Source organism: Leptonychotes weddellii, chromosome 16, assembly GCF_054177405.1.
Source record: "Leptonychotes weddellii isolate Sample4059 chromosome 16, ASM5417740v2, whole genome shotgun sequence".
Lineage (NCBI taxonomy): Eukaryota > Metazoa > Chordata > Mammalia > Carnivora > Phocidae > Leptonychotes > Leptonychotes weddellii.
This window is the reverse complement of record NC_138384.1, coordinates 15,674,106-15,691,376: the sequence shown is the minus strand read 5'-3', so window position 1 is coordinate 15,691,376 and position 17,271 is coordinate 15,674,106. Positions and strand designations below refer to the sequence as shown.

General features: G+C 42.0%; 1 protein-coding gene across 2 annotated transcripts in view; it reads left to right on the top strand.

The window, feature by feature from the left end:
* Nucleotides 1–17,271, top strand: part of UTP4 (UTP4 small subunit processome component) — a 35,108-nt gene that overhangs the window by 400 nt on the left and 17,437 nt on the right. The window contains exons 1-6 of one of the 2 annotated variants that reach the window (XM_081806422.1): nucleotides 6–26; nucleotides 1,479–1,639; nucleotides 4,622–4,813; nucleotides 6,498–6,582; nucleotides 8,652–8,741; nucleotides 12,186–12,397. In XM_081806422.1, the coding sequence (XP_081662548.1) occupies nucleotides 1,481–1,639; nucleotides 4,622–4,813; nucleotides 6,498–6,582; nucleotides 8,652–8,741; nucleotides 12,186–12,397 (738 nt within the window). In that variant the 5' untranslated portion in view covers nucleotides 6–26; nucleotides 1,479–1,480. Of the gene's footprint in view, nucleotides 1–5; nucleotides 27–1,478; nucleotides 1,640–4,621; nucleotides 4,814–6,497; nucleotides 6,583–8,651; nucleotides 8,742–12,185; nucleotides 12,398–17,271 lie in introns of those variants that run through there. The other variant, XM_081806423.1, reaches the window with a different exon arrangement.

Below are 17,271 nucleotides of genomic sequence, written 5' to 3'. Positions count from 1 at the left end.
AGTCGGCCCTTCTCTTCGCCGAGTGTGTATGTTTGCGGCGGTAGGGAGGGGATAGTTGACAGATGCCAGACTAAGTCCCGTCGCTTCCTTCCCTTGAGGAGTTCTTGGTTCTGCCTGCCCCATCAGCCTCACTTCCCTAACCTTAGCTTGAGTCTGTAATTTGGAAACTTAGCGTGCTGTAAAGTTAGGGAGAAGTGTTCGCTAAAATGCAGATTCCTAGTCTTCCTTCCCCACCCCCATCCTCCTCCCAACCAAGAGATTGGAATTCTGGAGCTGTGGAGTAGGACCCAGAATTCTGCATTTTTATTTTATTTTATTTTTAATTTTTTTTCTTTATTTGAGGGAGAGAGAGAACATGACAGGGGGCAGGGTCAGAGGGAAAAGCGGGGAGCCCGATGTGGGACTCGATCGCGGGACTCAGGACACGACCTGAGCCCAAGGCAGCGGCCCAACCAACTGAGCCACCCAGGCGCCCCTTCTGCATTTTTATTTATTTATTTTTTATTTCTTTTTAAGATTTGTCAGAGAGAGCACAAGCAGGGGGAACAGCAGGCTGAGGGAGAAGCAGGCTCCCCTCTGAGCAAGGAGCCTGATTTGGGACTCGATCCCAGGAGCCTGGGATCATGACCTGAGCCAAAGGCAGACGCTTAACCGCCTGAGCCACCCAGGTGTCCCAGAAGACTGTATTTTTTTTTTTTTAGTTTTTTTTTTTTTAAATTTTATTTATTTGACGGAGAGACACAATGAGAGAGGGAACACAAGCAGGGGGAGTGGGAGAGGGAGAAGCAGGCTTCCTGCTGAGCAGGGAGCCCGATGCGGGGTCGATCCCAGAACCCTGGGATCATGACCTGAGCTGAAGGCAGATGCTTAACGACTGAGCCACTCAGGCGCCCCAGAATCCTGTATTTTTAAAAACCATTTTTTCCAGATGATTTTCATGCAGGAGTTCTGCGGACTTGACTTTGAGAGACTGATTTAGGCTGTCAATATTTCTGATTTCTTCAGAGTGTTAGTGGTGTTTACTCTTCTCTTCACCCCTCTCCCCCCGCCCAGCCCCCGAAACCTCACACACAAAATAGAAAGGAGTACCTTAGCTTCTGCCTCTGATACAACTGGTCAGCACGATGTGCCTCCCTTCCTTTAGGTGCACACTCTCAATTAGAGAACGAGGTTATGTTCAGTCTTATGTCACCCTTCTTTCCCAGAGTACTTTCCTCAGGTAATTGGCAGGATTGTTAGGAGTCTGGGACATGCTCTATATGTTGATCTTTTCGTTTTTAGCTGAAGCATCCTGTGCTTCTGGCGATGGTTTTGTAGATTCTTGTGTGGGGTGTGAAAGCATCATTGGTTAGGTATTTAGAAGTGAACCTCAGTGAGATACAGTTGGGCTCTTCCATCCAGGACAGTGATAAGAAATAATACACGTGACATGCTGCTGTTAACGTTTAACAATAATGACTCTTTTTCCCCTCCCCCAGGAATGGGTGAATTTAAGGTCCATCGAGTACGTTTCTTTAATTATGTTCCATCAGGGATCCGCTGTGTGGCTTACAATAACCAGTCAAACAGATTGGCTGTTTCTCGAACAGATGGCACTGTGGAAATTTATAACTTGTCAGCAAACTACTTTCAGGAAAAAGTAAGTCATTTGGAAGCCTGATTCCGTGTTGCTGAGTTAATTTTCTTAAGTTCAATTCTACATCTTGTATGTCTTTTATATTCAAAGAGATCAAAAGAGAGTGACTCTCCGGAGTTGTTTAGAACTATGTAATTTGTGTAGTAAATATGCAGTCTCTTGTCTGAGCTCAGAGTTTTGATCTGTGTAATGTCAGAAAGATTCTACCTAGGAGTTGTGGTGGCTCACTGTCATTTGGAAACTGAGGTTTGCTGGATCTTTTGGACACAACAAAAAGGGAAACTGTCAAGCCCATTGCTTTATATCAGTCTCTGCACTGCTGTAACTTTGGTAAGGTGTCATTTCCTGCTGGGGTTGTCAGTACCCATTTCATTGTTAATTCAGAAAAAACGATGAAACATCTTAGTATCAAACTTTCTGGTGACATGATTGTAGGAAGATGAATTTCTAAGTTCATCTGTCTGAGAGAATGTAGACTTAAATGCCTATATTTGGGAGTAAACGAGGAAAATACTGTTTGGGTGTATGCAGAGGGCTGTTACGGCAGGTTATTTTTCAAAGGCACTGATTACTGATTTCAGGTGCAACAAAATAATTCATTTCACATTTATTGTGTTATGCGTCTAGGCAGTGAATGGATGCCTGTGAATGGATGCCTGTGAATGGATAGCTGGATAAATGAATGAATTCAGTGCCCAGCAGCCTAGTACTTGGAATTTAGGCACCCTGCAGTTGTTTCTAAATGAGTGAGTGGCAAATGTTAGGCATTATGACAAGTGTCAGAAGCCCTACCTTGAAGGAGCTCAGTGTCCAGTGGGGGAAATAGGAGTATACAGTTTCCAAACAGTAGGCAAATTTTATGATAAAGCTAAGCACAGACATAAAATCTTAGTGGAGAGTTGCTTTACTCTAAAGATGTGAGTTTAGGAATCCTGGAAAGGGATGACTTACTGAGTTGAACCCTGAAGAACCAAGAGTTAAAAAATTGGTCATCACCACAAATAGGTCATATTTTGTACTATGAAAAACGTCCTATGGTACATGCTTGTTGCACTCTGTGATATCTCTTGTCATTTATGATGATTAAAATTATAATAGTTTGTATGTTTGTTTAATGTTTTTCTTCCCCACTGAATTTCAAATTTTATGAAGGGACCATGTCACTGATATTGATGACTGTATTCCCAGCATTTAGCAAGTGCCTAGTACAGAGCCACTCCTGAATTAATAATTGTTTAATGAGTAGTGCAACCATTCTTTACTTAGTATCTCATTTTTTTCTCTCATCTCTTCTTTTCTCAACAATAATTAATTTAATCTAGTCTTTCGCTTTCTCCATAGTCCCTTCCCTACTATTGTTAATCATTCTCAGAGCAAGAGTAGGGACTAGGAATAGGAATGAAAATGTTCTTTCTTTTCTTTTTAAGATTTTATGTATTTATTTGAGAGAGAGAGCGAGTGCACACGCAAGCAGGGGAGTGGCAGAGGGAGTGAGAGAAGCAGGCTCCCTGCCGAGCAGGGCTCAATCCCAGGACCCTGGTATCATGACCTGAGCCAGAGGCAGACAGACACTTAACAGACTGAGCCACCCAGGTGTCCCGAAAATTAAAATGTTCTCTTCACATTTGACTTTGGCACTTTGGGCAAGCTGCTTAACCCACAAGTACTTGTGTCATTTCAAGTTAAGAGAGGAAAAATTGTACCCACTCAGTCCCTTTCATGCTGAGCAGATGTAAGAATAAAATGCCTTGATATGTATGAATACTTTTGTAAGTGTTGAGAAGGCACTTAGAAATCTGAGACTTGAATGAAACGCTGGATTGAGCTGCATTATTATTTTTAAAATGTTTAAGTTTATTCTTTTTTTTTTTTTAATTTAGTTATCTCTACACCCATCCAATGTGGGGCTCAAACTCATGACCCTGAGATCAAGAGTCATATGCTCTTCTGACTGAGCCAGCCAGGCACCTCCATTTATTTTATTTTTTTAATTTTAATGGTAAAATTGACACTATAAACAGCATTTATTTAAAGTATATATGTTGGGGTGCCTGGGTGGCTCAGTTGGTCAAGAGTCTGCCTTGGCTGAAGTCATGATCCCGGAGTCCCAGGATCGAGCCCCACATTGGGCTCCCTGCTCAGTGGGGAGTTTGCTTCTCCCTCTCCCTTTCTTCTTCCCCTGGCTCGTGTTCTCTCTCTGTCTCTTTCTCTGAAATAAATAAAACCTTTTTTTTTTTTTTTTAAGAATTTATTTATTTGACAGAGAGGCACAGCAAGAGAGGGAACACAAGCCGGGGGAGTGGGAGAGGGAGAAGCAGTGCTACATGGGAGCCTGTTGCGGGGCTCCATCCCAGGATGCTGGGATCATGACCTGAGCCAAAGCAGATGCTTAACGACTGAGCCACCCAGGAGCCCCATAATAAAATCTAAAAGTCTATACGTTGATAACTTTGACATATATAAGCCTTTGAAACCATCACCCAATCAAGATAGTTACATTTAGTTTTTTTAAACTGTATATGTCAAATACGATTGTATGTAAACTTTATTCTACTGAAAAGGTTTTGCAGAACAAGTCCTGGAAAGAGAAACAAAACCAACTGTGAGCACCTGGGTGACTCAGTCGATTGGGTATCTGCCTTTGGCTCAGGTCATGATCCTGGAGTCCCAGGATCCAGCCCCGCATCGGGTTCCCTGCTCAGCAGGGAGTCTGCTTCTCCCTCTGCCCCTTACCCTGCTCCTGTTCTCTCTCTCGCTGTCTCTCAAATAAATAAAATACTAAAAAGAAGAAACACAACTGTGTAGGTGACTAAAATTTGAATCTAAAAAATGAAAATCTTAATAAACATGATCTTCTGGTAGAACAAAACCCCACACTGGTTATTTCTAGGGAAGTGTTTTAATTTTTACCATGTTACCTGTGACCACTCATTGCTGCTAGGTGATTAATTCATGGTGAGTTGACAAGCTACTGTGTTTCTGTAGTTTTTTCCAGGTCATGAATCTCGGGCTACAGAAGCTCTGTGTTGGGCAAAAGGACAGCGACTCTTTAGTGCTGGACTCAATGGAGAAATTATCGAGTATGATTTGCAGGCATTAAACATCAAGTATGCCGTGGATGCCTTTGGAGGACCCATTTGGAGCATGGCTATCAGTCCCCATGGTTCTCAGCTTTTGGTCAGTAAGCAAGTATTGGTAATTTAAAGATTTTACTTTTAAATAATCTCTATACCCAACCTGGGGCTTGAATTCAAGACCCTGAGATCAAGAGTCGCGCACTCTACCGACTGAGCCAGCCAGGCACCCCAACTATTAGTAATTTAAAGCAAGATTTCACTTGTGCTTACGTGAAGTTTCTTCTCTGTGTTCACAGGAGGGTAAAGTTAAATTATATTATGACATGTAGCAACTCCAATCTGAGGTACATTCCAGCAACCCCAATAAAAGATTGGAGTTGATATAGGGGATTAAAAATCACTTGTCTTGGGGCGCCTGGGTGGCTCAGATGGTTAGGTGTCTGCCTTCGGCTTGGGTCATGATCCCGGGGTCCTGGGATCGAGCCCCACATTGGGTTCCCTGCTGAGCGGGGAGCCTGCTTCTCCCTCTCCCTCTGCCTCTGCCTGCCGTCCCCCCTCCTTGTACTCTCTCTCTCTCTTTCAAATAAAAAAAAAACTTAAAAAAAACCCTTGTCCTTTTGCATCCTCTCTGCTGCTACTTTGGACCTCATTTATTCATTTATGAAATGAGAGGCTTATTTTGGTTTAGCATTTCTCAAACTGTACTTTGGAATTGGGAGATGTGGACTCTTTTTTGTTGTATTGTGCTGTATGTTTTATGGTAAATATCATTAGAATATGGTTTGTTAACATGAAATCCTGTCGTAGATTCACAACACACTGATGTCTGTTAAAAGTTATGGGAGGTGGGGCGCCTGGGTGGCTCAGTCGTTAAGCGCCTGCCTTCGGCTCAGGTCATGATCCCAGCGTTCTGGGATCGAGCCCCGCATCGGGCTCCCCGCTCGGCGGGAAGCCTGCCTCTCCCCCCTCCACTCCCCCTGCCTGTGCTCCTCTCTCACTGTGTCTCTCTCTGTCAAATAAAAAAAATAAAATCTTTAAAAAAAAAAAAAAAAGTTATGGGAGGTCCTTCCACAAGTTAACTTATGGAACTATGTTTACCACAGTGTTTCTCAAAAATTGTTTGAGTGCAGACTGAGAAGACAGCCCCCCCCCCACACACACACACTTGTTATCGTTAAAATTGGTGCTTCCAGATACTTCATTTTCTGGGATTCTATGATTCTTGTTTGATTTGCACTAATTTAATTTTTTTTTTTTTTTTAAAGATTTTATTTATTTATTCATGAGAGACAGAGAGAGAGAGGCAGAGGGAGAAGCAGGCTCCCAAGGAGCAGAGAACCTGATGCGGGACTCGATCCCAGGACCCTGGGATCATGACCTGAGCCGAAGGCAGACGCCCAACCATCTGAGCCACCCAGGCGCCCTGATTTGCACTAATTTATACAACATCTTGACATGTCTCCATTTAGGTTGTATAGTTAATGGGTATTTTATTTAGGCCATGGGTCCCTAGAAGATATGTGCTGTGAAATCCTACTTCTTTTCCATGTCCTGTACAGGAATTGGGCCACTGATTAGCCTGTTTTCTAGCTAGGACATGAAGGCTGCCAAGAATACACTCTCAGTGTCTTGGTACCAGTAAGTTTTTTCTTCTCTCACATAGTATTTTTCTTTTTCACAGCAAGTGACAGTTTTAGGGAAGAAATGTTTATATTTGTAGAAACATATATTTAGTTATACAAAATGCTTGTTTTCTCTATTTTCTGATTCTCTTTCTCTAATAGGTTGGCTGTGAAGATGGATCTGTGAAGCTATTTCAAATCACCCCAGACAAAATCCAGTTTGAAAGAAATTTTGATCGGCAGAAAAGTAAGGGTTATTTTTGGTGGGGCAGTGAGTAGCCTTAACAAGAAATTATGTTTTTGTGCCTCTGGGGATAGGCTATGTTTCCATGCGTCCAAGTACTAGTTTATCTACGTGCTGACTTTACCTACGTATAGGGTATATGCTCGAAGCCATCCCTCACTCAGGCTTTCTTTATCCTGTAGCATAGTTGTGATTGCCTGCTTCAGTATTATAGAAAACCTGAAATCCGAAATAGGAAAGCTAGTGTTTCTGTGTAAGTCACTTTGTTAGTTCTCACTTACTTTCTTTTTGAAGTTTTAATGTTGTGCATAAAGTCTTAAAACTAGAATTTTTAAACAATTGCCCCCGTCCCACCTGGACCAGTTGACACTGACTTCTGGAGCAGGGGGTTGGCAAACTTTTTCTGTAAGGATAGCAGGTAGTAAATATTTTAGGTTTATGCTCTGTCAACTCTCTTGTCACATAAAAGTAGCCATAGATAATACTTAAACAAATGGGTATGGCTCTGCTTTGGTAAAACTTTATTTATGAAAACATTTGGTGGGCCTGATTGGTGCTTTGGGCCATAGCTTGCTGATCCTTCTAAAAAACAGTACCTGTCCCCTGTATTGTGTCCATCAGTAATATTTATTATCTGCTATTTAGATTCCTTTTGATTTGTTTATTTATTTATAAAGACTTTATTTTTTTAAGATTTTATTTATTTATTTTGACAGAGAGTGAGCATAAGAAGGGGGAGTGGGAGAGGGAGAAGCAGGCTCCCCACCGAGCAGGGATCCCAATGTGGGGCTCAGTGCTGGGACCCTGGGATCATGACCTGAGCCGAAGGCAGACACTTAACTGACTGAGCCACCCAGGCGCCCTATAAAGACTTTAAGTAATCTCCACACCTATCACAGGGCTCAAACATAACCCCGAGGTCAGGAGTCGCATGCTCTACCAATTGAGGCAGCCAGGCTTGGGTGTTTTTTGGGGTTTTTTGTTTGTTTATTTTTATTTTTTTTAAAGATTTTATTTATTTATTTATTTGACAGAGAGAGACACAGCGAGAGAGGACACAAGCAGGGGGAGTGGCAGAAGTAGGCCTCCCGTTGAGCAGGGAGCCCAACTTGGGGCTCGATCTCGGGACCCTGGGATCATGACCTGAGCCAAAGGCAGACGCTTAACAACTGAGCCACCCAGGCGCCCCTGTTAGTTTGTTTTTAATTATTAGAGAGAGAGCGCCCGAGCAGAGGCGGGGCAGAGGGAAATGGAGAGAGAGGATCTCAAGCAGACTCCTGACACAGAGCTTGATCTCATGACCCCGAGATCATGACCTGAGCCAAAAATCAAGAGTCTGACTTTCAACCAGCTGAGCCACACAGGTGCCCCTTGGGTGTTCTTTTTTAATTACTAAGGTAATACAATGCTTATTCAAAATCTGTGTGTTTAGCCAAGTGTAAAGAGAAAATAAGTATCTCTTCCGCTTAGTAAGCAACATTTTGGAACTAATCTAGGCATTTTTGTATATTCATATAAACAAATACACAGGAGTTCTTGTGCTTGTTTTTTCACTTGGTGTATCACAGATATCCTTCCATGTCAGTCATGCCAGTCTGCATGGCGTTCCATTTTATGGTGTTCCATAATTTATTTAACCAAACTCCTATTGATGGGTATTGATTTTTTTTTTTACTACTACAGTCAGAGCAGCAATGCATATTCCAGTATACGTAGTTTGGAACACTCCTGCAAGTATTTCTCCTTGTTTAATTCCCAGTGCAATTGCTGAGCCAAATATGCACATTTAAATTTTGTTAGGTTAGTAACAGATCACCCACAAAAAGTTGTGTTTCTTTACACTCCTGTCCACCCTTTTTGCATTATTAAAGTAATATTAAGTACTTCATTATGGGTTCCAAGGCAGAGTTGTTCCTCATCTGTTATAAAACGGTTCTTCACCAGCGTGCAGTAGATGAGAGCTAAGATTGTAGAACACTAGCCCTGTAGGTAATTGTCAAAGGAGAATTCAGTTACCTCTTACTGTATATTTATGTGTATGTCCCTTTCTTTTTTGTTGTGCAACTCCCAAGGTCGCATCCTGAGTCTCAGCTGGCATCCCTCCGGTACCCACGTTGCAGCTGGCTCCATAGACTACATCAGTGTGTTTGATGTCAAATCAGGTGACTGTTTCTCTAAGTTCATTTGGGCTGTGGGTCTTGTTGGTCAGATTCACATTGGTGGTTTTCAAAACCTTGAGCCTTTGTGCTTTCAGTGACCTTTAGGGCCTAACCTCATTAACCTTCTGAGATGTTAGCTATGAATTTCACTCCTTTCTTACATTGCTTCTGCTGCTTTTGGGAGAATCCGGGTTATTCAGTGGGATACCTAGGTTTTATCTAGTAAGAGTTCACCTTGAGCAATATGATATATGCCACAAGTGACCAGTTAGAATACCTACTTATATATACCAGACCTTGGTAAAGGGTGTCTCTCTTTGAGGAACATAAGGACTTGGTAGCATGATTGGTGAGGCATGAGATCAGAAAGGTAGAGAACCATATACTTTCTCTATTCTTGGCCTGCAGAATTGGCTTATGGAATCCTTCAGTGATGAGACTGAGTTCAGCTTGTTAGGTGGGCCCATCTAAATGGGAAGTAAGACAGGTCAAGTTTGTCTCATTTTTCTTTTTCCTCCATGCTTAAGCAAAATTTTTTATTGTTATCTGTTATACATGCATAGTCAAAGAACTCCTTGAGGCTTGTTACAAAGAAGCAGGAGTCCCCCTATTGCCCTTCTCTCCTCAAAGGCAACCATCTGTAACTCTTAGCTAATTTCTTTGATGTTTACCCCCACTTATGTACAGGTACGTATATATATACATTTGTATGTATATATCTGTCTCATTGATTCATCCTCAAATTCTTCCAGATGTATAAATTAGGTTCAGATAGATCTGATTTTCTTTCTACCACTTTTATCTTCTTGAATGATTCTCTCCCCAGAGCCTCTGACCTCCACTCTAGTGTACCAGTTTCTGGCCCTGCTATACCTCTGTAGGTCTTGAACACTGATTTCTCAGTCATTCCGTGGATCTCCTATGCTTCTCTCTCAGGTAGAATCCCCTGTGTCCATTCACTTTCCTGGTTTATTCCTTTGTTTGGTGGATCATGAGAAGGGGTTCATGAGAATTCTAGGTCAGAAATTATTTTCCCTTAGAATTTTGAAGTCATGGCTCCATTGTCCTCAGCTTCGAGTATTATTATAAGCTCTGATACCATCCTGGGAGAAGATCTTTTGTATAGGTTTTCTGGTTTGTTTTTACAAGGAGCTTCTAGGATCTTACCCTTACTGTTCTGAAATGTAATAATTAGGTTTCTTGATGTGTGGATCCATTAACATCAATCGTATTAGACACTTGGTAGATTATTTTAATCAAAAAACCCAATTTTCAGTTCTGGGGGAAATTTTTTTCTGTTTTTAAGATTTATCTGACAGCACGCTCAAGAGAGCGCACAAGCAGAGGGAGCAGCAGGTAGAGGGAAAGGGAGAAGCAGGCTCCCCGCTGAGCAAGGAGCTGACACGGGGCTTGATCCCAGGACCCTGGGATCATGACCTGAGCCAAAGGCAGACGTTTACCTGAGCCACCCAGGTACCTCCCCTTTTTTTTAAGATTGATTTGTTTTTTTTTTAGAGAGCACAGTGGGGAGGGGCAGAGGGAGAGAAAGAGAGTGTCCCAAGTCGACTCCAAGCTGGGTGCAGAGCCTGATACAGGGCTCATTCCCAGGACCTGAGCTGAAACCAAGAGTCTGACGCTTAACCAACTGCACCACCCAGGTGCCCCTCAGCTCTGGAGGAAATTCTTTTTTTTTTTTTTTTTTAAAGATTTTATTTATTTATTTGACACAGAGAGAGAGATAGCTAGAGAGGGAACACAGGGGGAGTGGGAGAGGGAGAAGCAGGCTCTTGGCTGAGCAGAGAGCCCGATGCGGGGCTCTGGAGAAAATTCTTAAATTATTTGGTAAAGGAGGTTCTCTCCATTTTCTCTTTCTGAAATTTTACTATTTGGATGTTGGCTCTTCTACTATTCTTATCTTTTCACCCTTCTTATTTTTCATATCTTTGACTTTTTATTCTGCTTCCTGGGAGTTTATTTTTATCCTGCATTTACTTATTTATTTAGATTTTATTATTTTCTTTAAGATTTTATTTATTTGAGAGAGAGCACAAACAAGAGAGCACAAGCAGCGGGAGAGGGAGAAGCAGACGCCCTGCCGAGCAGGGACCCTGATGCAGGGCTCAACCCAGGACCCTGGGATCATGACCTGAGCTGAAGGCAACCGCTTAACGGGCTGAGCCACTCAGGCGCCCCTAGATTTTATTTTTAAGCAATTGCTACATCCAGTGTGGGGCTCCAACTCAAAATCCCGAGATCAAGAGTCACATGTTCCACCGACTGAGCCTGCTAGGCACCCCTTGTCTTTATCTGTAAATCCTGTTACTGAGTTTCTCATTTCTGCCATTTCCAAAGCTCTTTTTTGTTTTCTCAGTGTTCTTTTTTATAGCGTTTTTTGTTTCATTATGTATGGACTTCTCTTTCTAAGGTTATTCAGGATATTTGTCAGGTATTCTTCACTCTTGCTCTGTTTTCTCCCTGGTATTTTTTTTTTCTAGTAGTCTCTCTGGCCTCCACCTTTCATATTCCAGCTTTGCTCACATGTCTGATGATAACGTTACTTACCACACGAGTAGATACTCTTATTCCTCATAGGTTTCACTGAGGAATGATCTGGCTGGAATCTTAGTTTGGGGAACCCCCAAAGACATTGGCTTTTTAGATCTTTTTTCTTGTGCTGGTCATATTTCCCAGAATTGTGTTTTATTCTCCTGCCTGGTGATAGTAAGCCCGGTCATCAGCACTCTGGGAAGAAAACTGGTGTTCTGAACATTCAGTTAATAAATTTTCACTCTATCTATTTTCCATATAGTAATCCCACCCTCGGTTGTGCCTGATCTCTCTCTTCAGAGAATAAATCTCCATTCTTGTTTGAGGTGAAGTTTGGGAGTTGCTTGGCTTTTTAGTTGGGGGATAGTTATCTGAAGGATCTATAAGTTTCTAAGCATACTTTCAACCAATTTCTCTTTTTAGTTCCACTTTCACTTTTTCCAGAGTTTTTGGGGTCACCACAGTTCCGAGTCTTCTGAGGATTTCATGGTCTAAATTAAGTGGCTTCTTGGTTTTCCCCACTGTTGACTTGGGACTTAGTTTCAGGGCTCTGCTACGTCAGTTACTACTCTATGTTTTCTTTTTCATTCCCAACATTTTATCAACTATTGTCTTTCCCTTTTCTGTGGGGTTTTAGAAAATACGCATTGCTTTTAGGCAGTTTTAAGTGAAGTCTCAAATGTCTCCTTTCAATTTCACCAGCCCTCCTTCCCCTCCCCCCCCCCCCCAGTCTTTAGGTAACCATTTTTGTGTTTTGAGACTGAGTTCACCATAACTACTATTTACTGGCTGTCTGTGGTCTGTGCTCAGGCAGCTAACTTAATAGATGCCTACCACAGGCAGGTTTTGAAGACAAAAGAAGTAAGTACCATTCAAATTTGGGCTTTTCTTATTTTTCAGGGAGTGCAGTTCATAAGATGCTGGTGGATAGGCAGTATATGAGTGTGTCTAAGCGGAAGTGTATCATATGGGGCGTGGCCTTCTTGTCTGATGGCACGGTCATAAGTGTGGACTCTGCTGGGAAGGTGCAGTTCTGGGACTCCGCTACTGGGACGCTTGTGAAGAACCATCTCATTGCCAGTGCCGACGTGCAGTCCATTGCAGTGTCTGATGTGAGTATGGTCCCTGTTGTGAGCAGTTCCTGTACAGCCTGGGGGCTGAGTGGAGGAGGCTGTGTCAGTGATGTGGCACGAACAGTGTTCCCTAGACCTCAGTGTTTTATGCAGGGAGATGAGTTTAGGAGAATGCACCTTAAACCCACATAATTTCTTTGAACGCTCTTGCTCTCCTAGCAACTAGTTAGAAAATATTCTCTAGAATATTAGTTAGCAGAGAGGTTTTCTTCACACGCTCCCCACCCCCAGTTAATCCAGTCTGATTTAGATAGGCCACAGGGACCCTAGAAGAATCTTGAGAAGTGCTCTTTTTCTCTGTTTGTATAACTCTTCTGCTTCCTGTCTTGGGAAATTAGGAAATAATTTTACAGTGATTTTGAAAAAATTAAATTTCTTCTATTTAAATATGACTTTAGCAGACTTGTATTGAACAAGTGTGCCTCTTCCCTTTTGGTAACATGAATTCTTAATCAGAAACCTGTGGGTATTTTAGCACTGGGGCATGGGAAATGACTTTGAGGTTTGCTGACTAGATCCTTTATTCTTTGTCTTCTTCGTTTGAGACTTGCTTGCTGTCTTAAGTGTGGACATGCAATAATTAGTGTAGAGATCACTCATGCTTGCTTTTCCTGCCTGTAAGTTGTTTCTACCCCACTTAACAGGTTTTCCATGAGAACAATTTGATGGGTGTTAAAGTCCTGTGAAACATTTAGGTGTCACATGTAACTATAATGAAGAATAAGTTGAAATGAGTAGGAGAAATTTTCCCCTTTTTTAATGATATTTATTTATTAGAGAGCGCGAGTGGGGGAGGGGCAGAAGGAAGAGAGAGAGGAAGAAGCAGACTCCCCACTGAGTGCAGGGCCCGATGGAGGGCCAATTCAGGACCCCAAGATCATGACCTGAGCCAAAGTCAGATGCTTAACCGTTAACTTAGCCACCTAGGCACCCCGAGAAATTTTCCTTTTAAAATAGAGTTTTGAAAAGGAGAGGCAGGGGTGCCTGAGTGGCTCAGTTAGTTAAGCATCTGCCTTCACTCAAGTCATGATCTCAGGGTCCTGGGATCAAGCCCCGCTTTGGGCTCGCAGGGAGCCTGCTTCTCCCTCTCTCTCTGCCTGCCGCTCCCCCTGCTTGTTCTCTCTCTCAAATAAATAAAATCTTAAAAAAAAAAGGAAAGAAAATGAGAGACAGATTTTATATTAGATATTTACATGTTTAATCTCTGTATATATAGTTTTGCTAACATATTTTCAATATCTGAGAAGATGAAAAATGCTAATGGTAATTTTTAGAGAGGAAAGTTGTGGCAGGCAGGCAGGAGGCAGGCTTAATTTGTACTCTATGCTATTTTATACTGTCATCTTTCTTTTACCATGTGTTTATAATTACTATATTGTATTGAATCTTAGATACAAATGATTATAAGACGTGCCATAATTTTGTTATCATGGGAAAGAAGAAACCCTGCCAATTAAGCTATGACAGTGCTTTTTTTTTAAATGTAAAAGTTAAGTGTATAATACAAACTACTATAATACAAACTGACAATGTTTTTTTATTTTATTTTTTAAAGATTTTATTTATTGGGACGCCTGGGTGGCTCAGTCAGTTAAGCGTCTGCCTTCAGCTCAGATCATGATCCCGGGGTCCCAGGATCAAGCCCTGCATCAGGCTCCCTGCTCAGTGGGGAGCCTGCTTCTCCTCCTACCTGCTGCTCCCCGTTTGTGCTCTCTCTCTCTGACAAATAAATGAAATCTTAAAAAAAAGAAAAGATTTGTTTATTTGAGACAGAGGGAGAGTGAGAGAGCATAAGAGAGAGACCATGAGCTGGGGGAGGGGCACAGGAAGAGGGAGAAGCAGACTTCTTGCTGAGCAGGGAGCCCAACTTGGGGCTCGATCCCAGGACCCCGGGATGATGACATGAGCCAAAGGCAGACACTTAACCGACTGAGCCACCCAGGTGCCTCTACAATTTTTTTTATTTGTACTTATTATTTATATTTTATTTATATTTTACTTATTGAGGAGGTCCTTGAGACTTAAGCATAAATTTTTATGTCACTTTTGTGCATGTATAACAAGGAAAATATAAGTGAAATAAAGTGAATAAGGTACTCCTAAAACTTTTTCACATGCACAGATGGACTGTAATTCACTTTTTAACTTGGTCATCAGGGTCCATGTTTCCTACACATGCCTCCCAGCCATCCATGATGCTCCACTAGAGTCCCAAGATTTTCTTCCCAATTTTTGACAACCATTCTGCAAGTTGTGTTTGTTTTGAATTTGTTGTTGTTGTTTTGGTGTTTTTAAGTAGGCTCCACACCCAATGTGGGGCTTGAACTCAGGACCCTGAAATCAAGGGCTGCGTGCTCTACTGACAGTCAGCCAGGTGCCCGCATTCTGCAAATTTTGATGTTTGCTCTTTATCTGAAGATGTCACACATGTGCAGCTTGACAGCCAACAGATATCCTGATTGCAGAGATGTTTAAATGTGGGCAAATGTGTGCCTGAGAGTCAGGGAACTGTGTGCTTTTTTTGTGTGGGGGGGGATGTAATTGTACAAATTCCAGCCCTCCATGCTTATCCCACACTCTGGACTAGGGCAGACTTGGGTTTGAATCCCAGCTGTAGCACTTAATAGCTACTCATCTTCCTTGGGCAGGCTATTTGTTTCTAAACCTCAGTTTCTTTTGTGAAAACAGGGTGCTAGCAATACATACTTTCAGAGTTTGGGAAGGATTAAATGGGTAGTGCATGTAAAGTATCTGGCACAGTGAGTGTGGTGTTGGCATTATTTTCACTTCTCTTTTGAAATTGATCCTAATTTCAAGGCTTTTCTCCACTATACTCTCTTGCCAGACCAGCTGATTATTTTTAGGTATCTTTTTAATGGATTTTCATTGACTGAAGAGTGAATGGTGGCAAATACCCAGTCCTTTGATCTTCTTAGATGTCTTTCACCCTTATCAAGTAGGCGAGTACTGATTCCTGCAGGGAGTTGTAGGGAACATTTGGTTTCATTTAGAGGTCAGTCTTCAGATTGTTTTTCTGTGTGAAACAGTCCCTCTGATTAAATTAGGACACTTCCCCTCTCCCTTTCCAGGTCAGCTTTCCCCTTGCTTTGTTCCCTCTTGCGCCCTAAGAGAGCACTTTTCTTTCATTTCCTTTTCAGTTCTTTTATGATTCTACCTCAGGGAAAGATGATGTGGAGTGAGTTAGTGTTGCCTTCTTAGTCCCTCTCTGTTGGTGGGATTTTGTGCAAACTGCCCCCCCCTTTTGGTAAATGAACTCTATTTTTTTCTTTTTAAAGATTTTATTTGCCAGAGAGAGAGCAAGAGTACAAGCATGGGGAGTGGCAGACAGAGGGAGAAGCAGGCTCCCCGCTGAGCCAAGGAGCCCAGTGTGGTACTTGATTCCAGGACCCTGGGATCATGACCTGAGTGAAGGCAGACACTTAACTGACTGAGCCACCCAGGCATCCAGTAAATGAACTGTTTAGCTGGAGATGGGGGACAGTCTATGAGTTCCTAAGCTGCTCAGTATCTCCACTTTTCCTTGGGATAATGATTTTCAAGTAGAGGTAAGGGAGAGGCTGGTCTGGGCTACCTTATATGCTGTCCTTCAGATATGCTTTCCTTCCTTCTCACCATCATGTGCCTGCAAGTTACCTCAAAAAGAACTGGCACAGGCTGAGGTGGTGTGGTGTGCCCAGAGCAAAGGCTTTTGAAGTTCCAGTTTCCTTACCTGTGTAAAGAGCTATTAAATGATGATTGGGGGGAAAAAAGATAAAATCATGACTCATATAAACATGAAATGGAAATGTCAGAGATTTTCTGTAACTCATTAACTAATGAGGAAACCAGTAAGATGTTATAGGCAGTTAAAAGGACAATTTAACAAATACAGTTCTATAAGGTCATCAGGAATGCTGAAATGAATTTATTTACAAATTCTTGCAAGACTCAGTGTCCATAGGGCAATTAGTAGCTGCATTCCACCAGGCAAAATTCTTTTGCATCACTCTCATTACTACAGTTTACAGAGTTGTAAAATAGCTCTGAGACCGTCACAGGGCTCACTAGACAAGGATACCAGTACTTTTTATGCTCGCTTCAAAGTCATTCACAGTTTCTCCTGATAGGGCAAATGATACTTAACCTTGCAAATTACTCATACATAGTTTTTAGCACAGTAAATGTGTAGTTGTGGCAGTTACATGTTCATACATGTTTAGACATCTCTTTTTTTTTTTTTTAAAGATTTTATTTATTTATTAGAGAGAGTGAGAGAGAGAGCATAAGCAGGGGGAGTAGCAGGCAGGCAGAGGGAGATGCAGGCTCTGTGCTGAGCAAGGAGCCCGATGTGGGACTCAATCCCAGGACCCCGGGATCATGACCTGAGCCGAAGGCAGACGCTTAACGACTGAGCCACCCAGGCACCCAAGACATCTCTTTTGTCTTAACTGGCTGACCTAATCTTCATACCGTTTGATTGTTTAACTGCTGATCCAGTTCCTGGCTTTTCTCACTACCTTATCAAGCATCCATCCTGTCTTTTTTTCTTTTTCCCCTGCTCAATGTTATATGTATTTTTATTTTTATTTTTTTTTTTTTAAAGATTTTTATTTATTTTTTAACAGAGAAACAGCAAGAGAGGGAACACAAGCAGGGGGAGTGGGAGAGGGAGAAGCAGGCTTCCCGCCGAGCAGGGAGCCTGATGTGGGACTCAATCCCAGGACCCTGGGATCATGACCTGAGCCGAAGGCAGACACTTAACGACTGAGTTACCCAGGCGCCCTCAAAGTTATATGTATTTTTATTTTTATTTTTTTTATTTTTTTTTTAAAGATTTTATTTATTTATTTGAG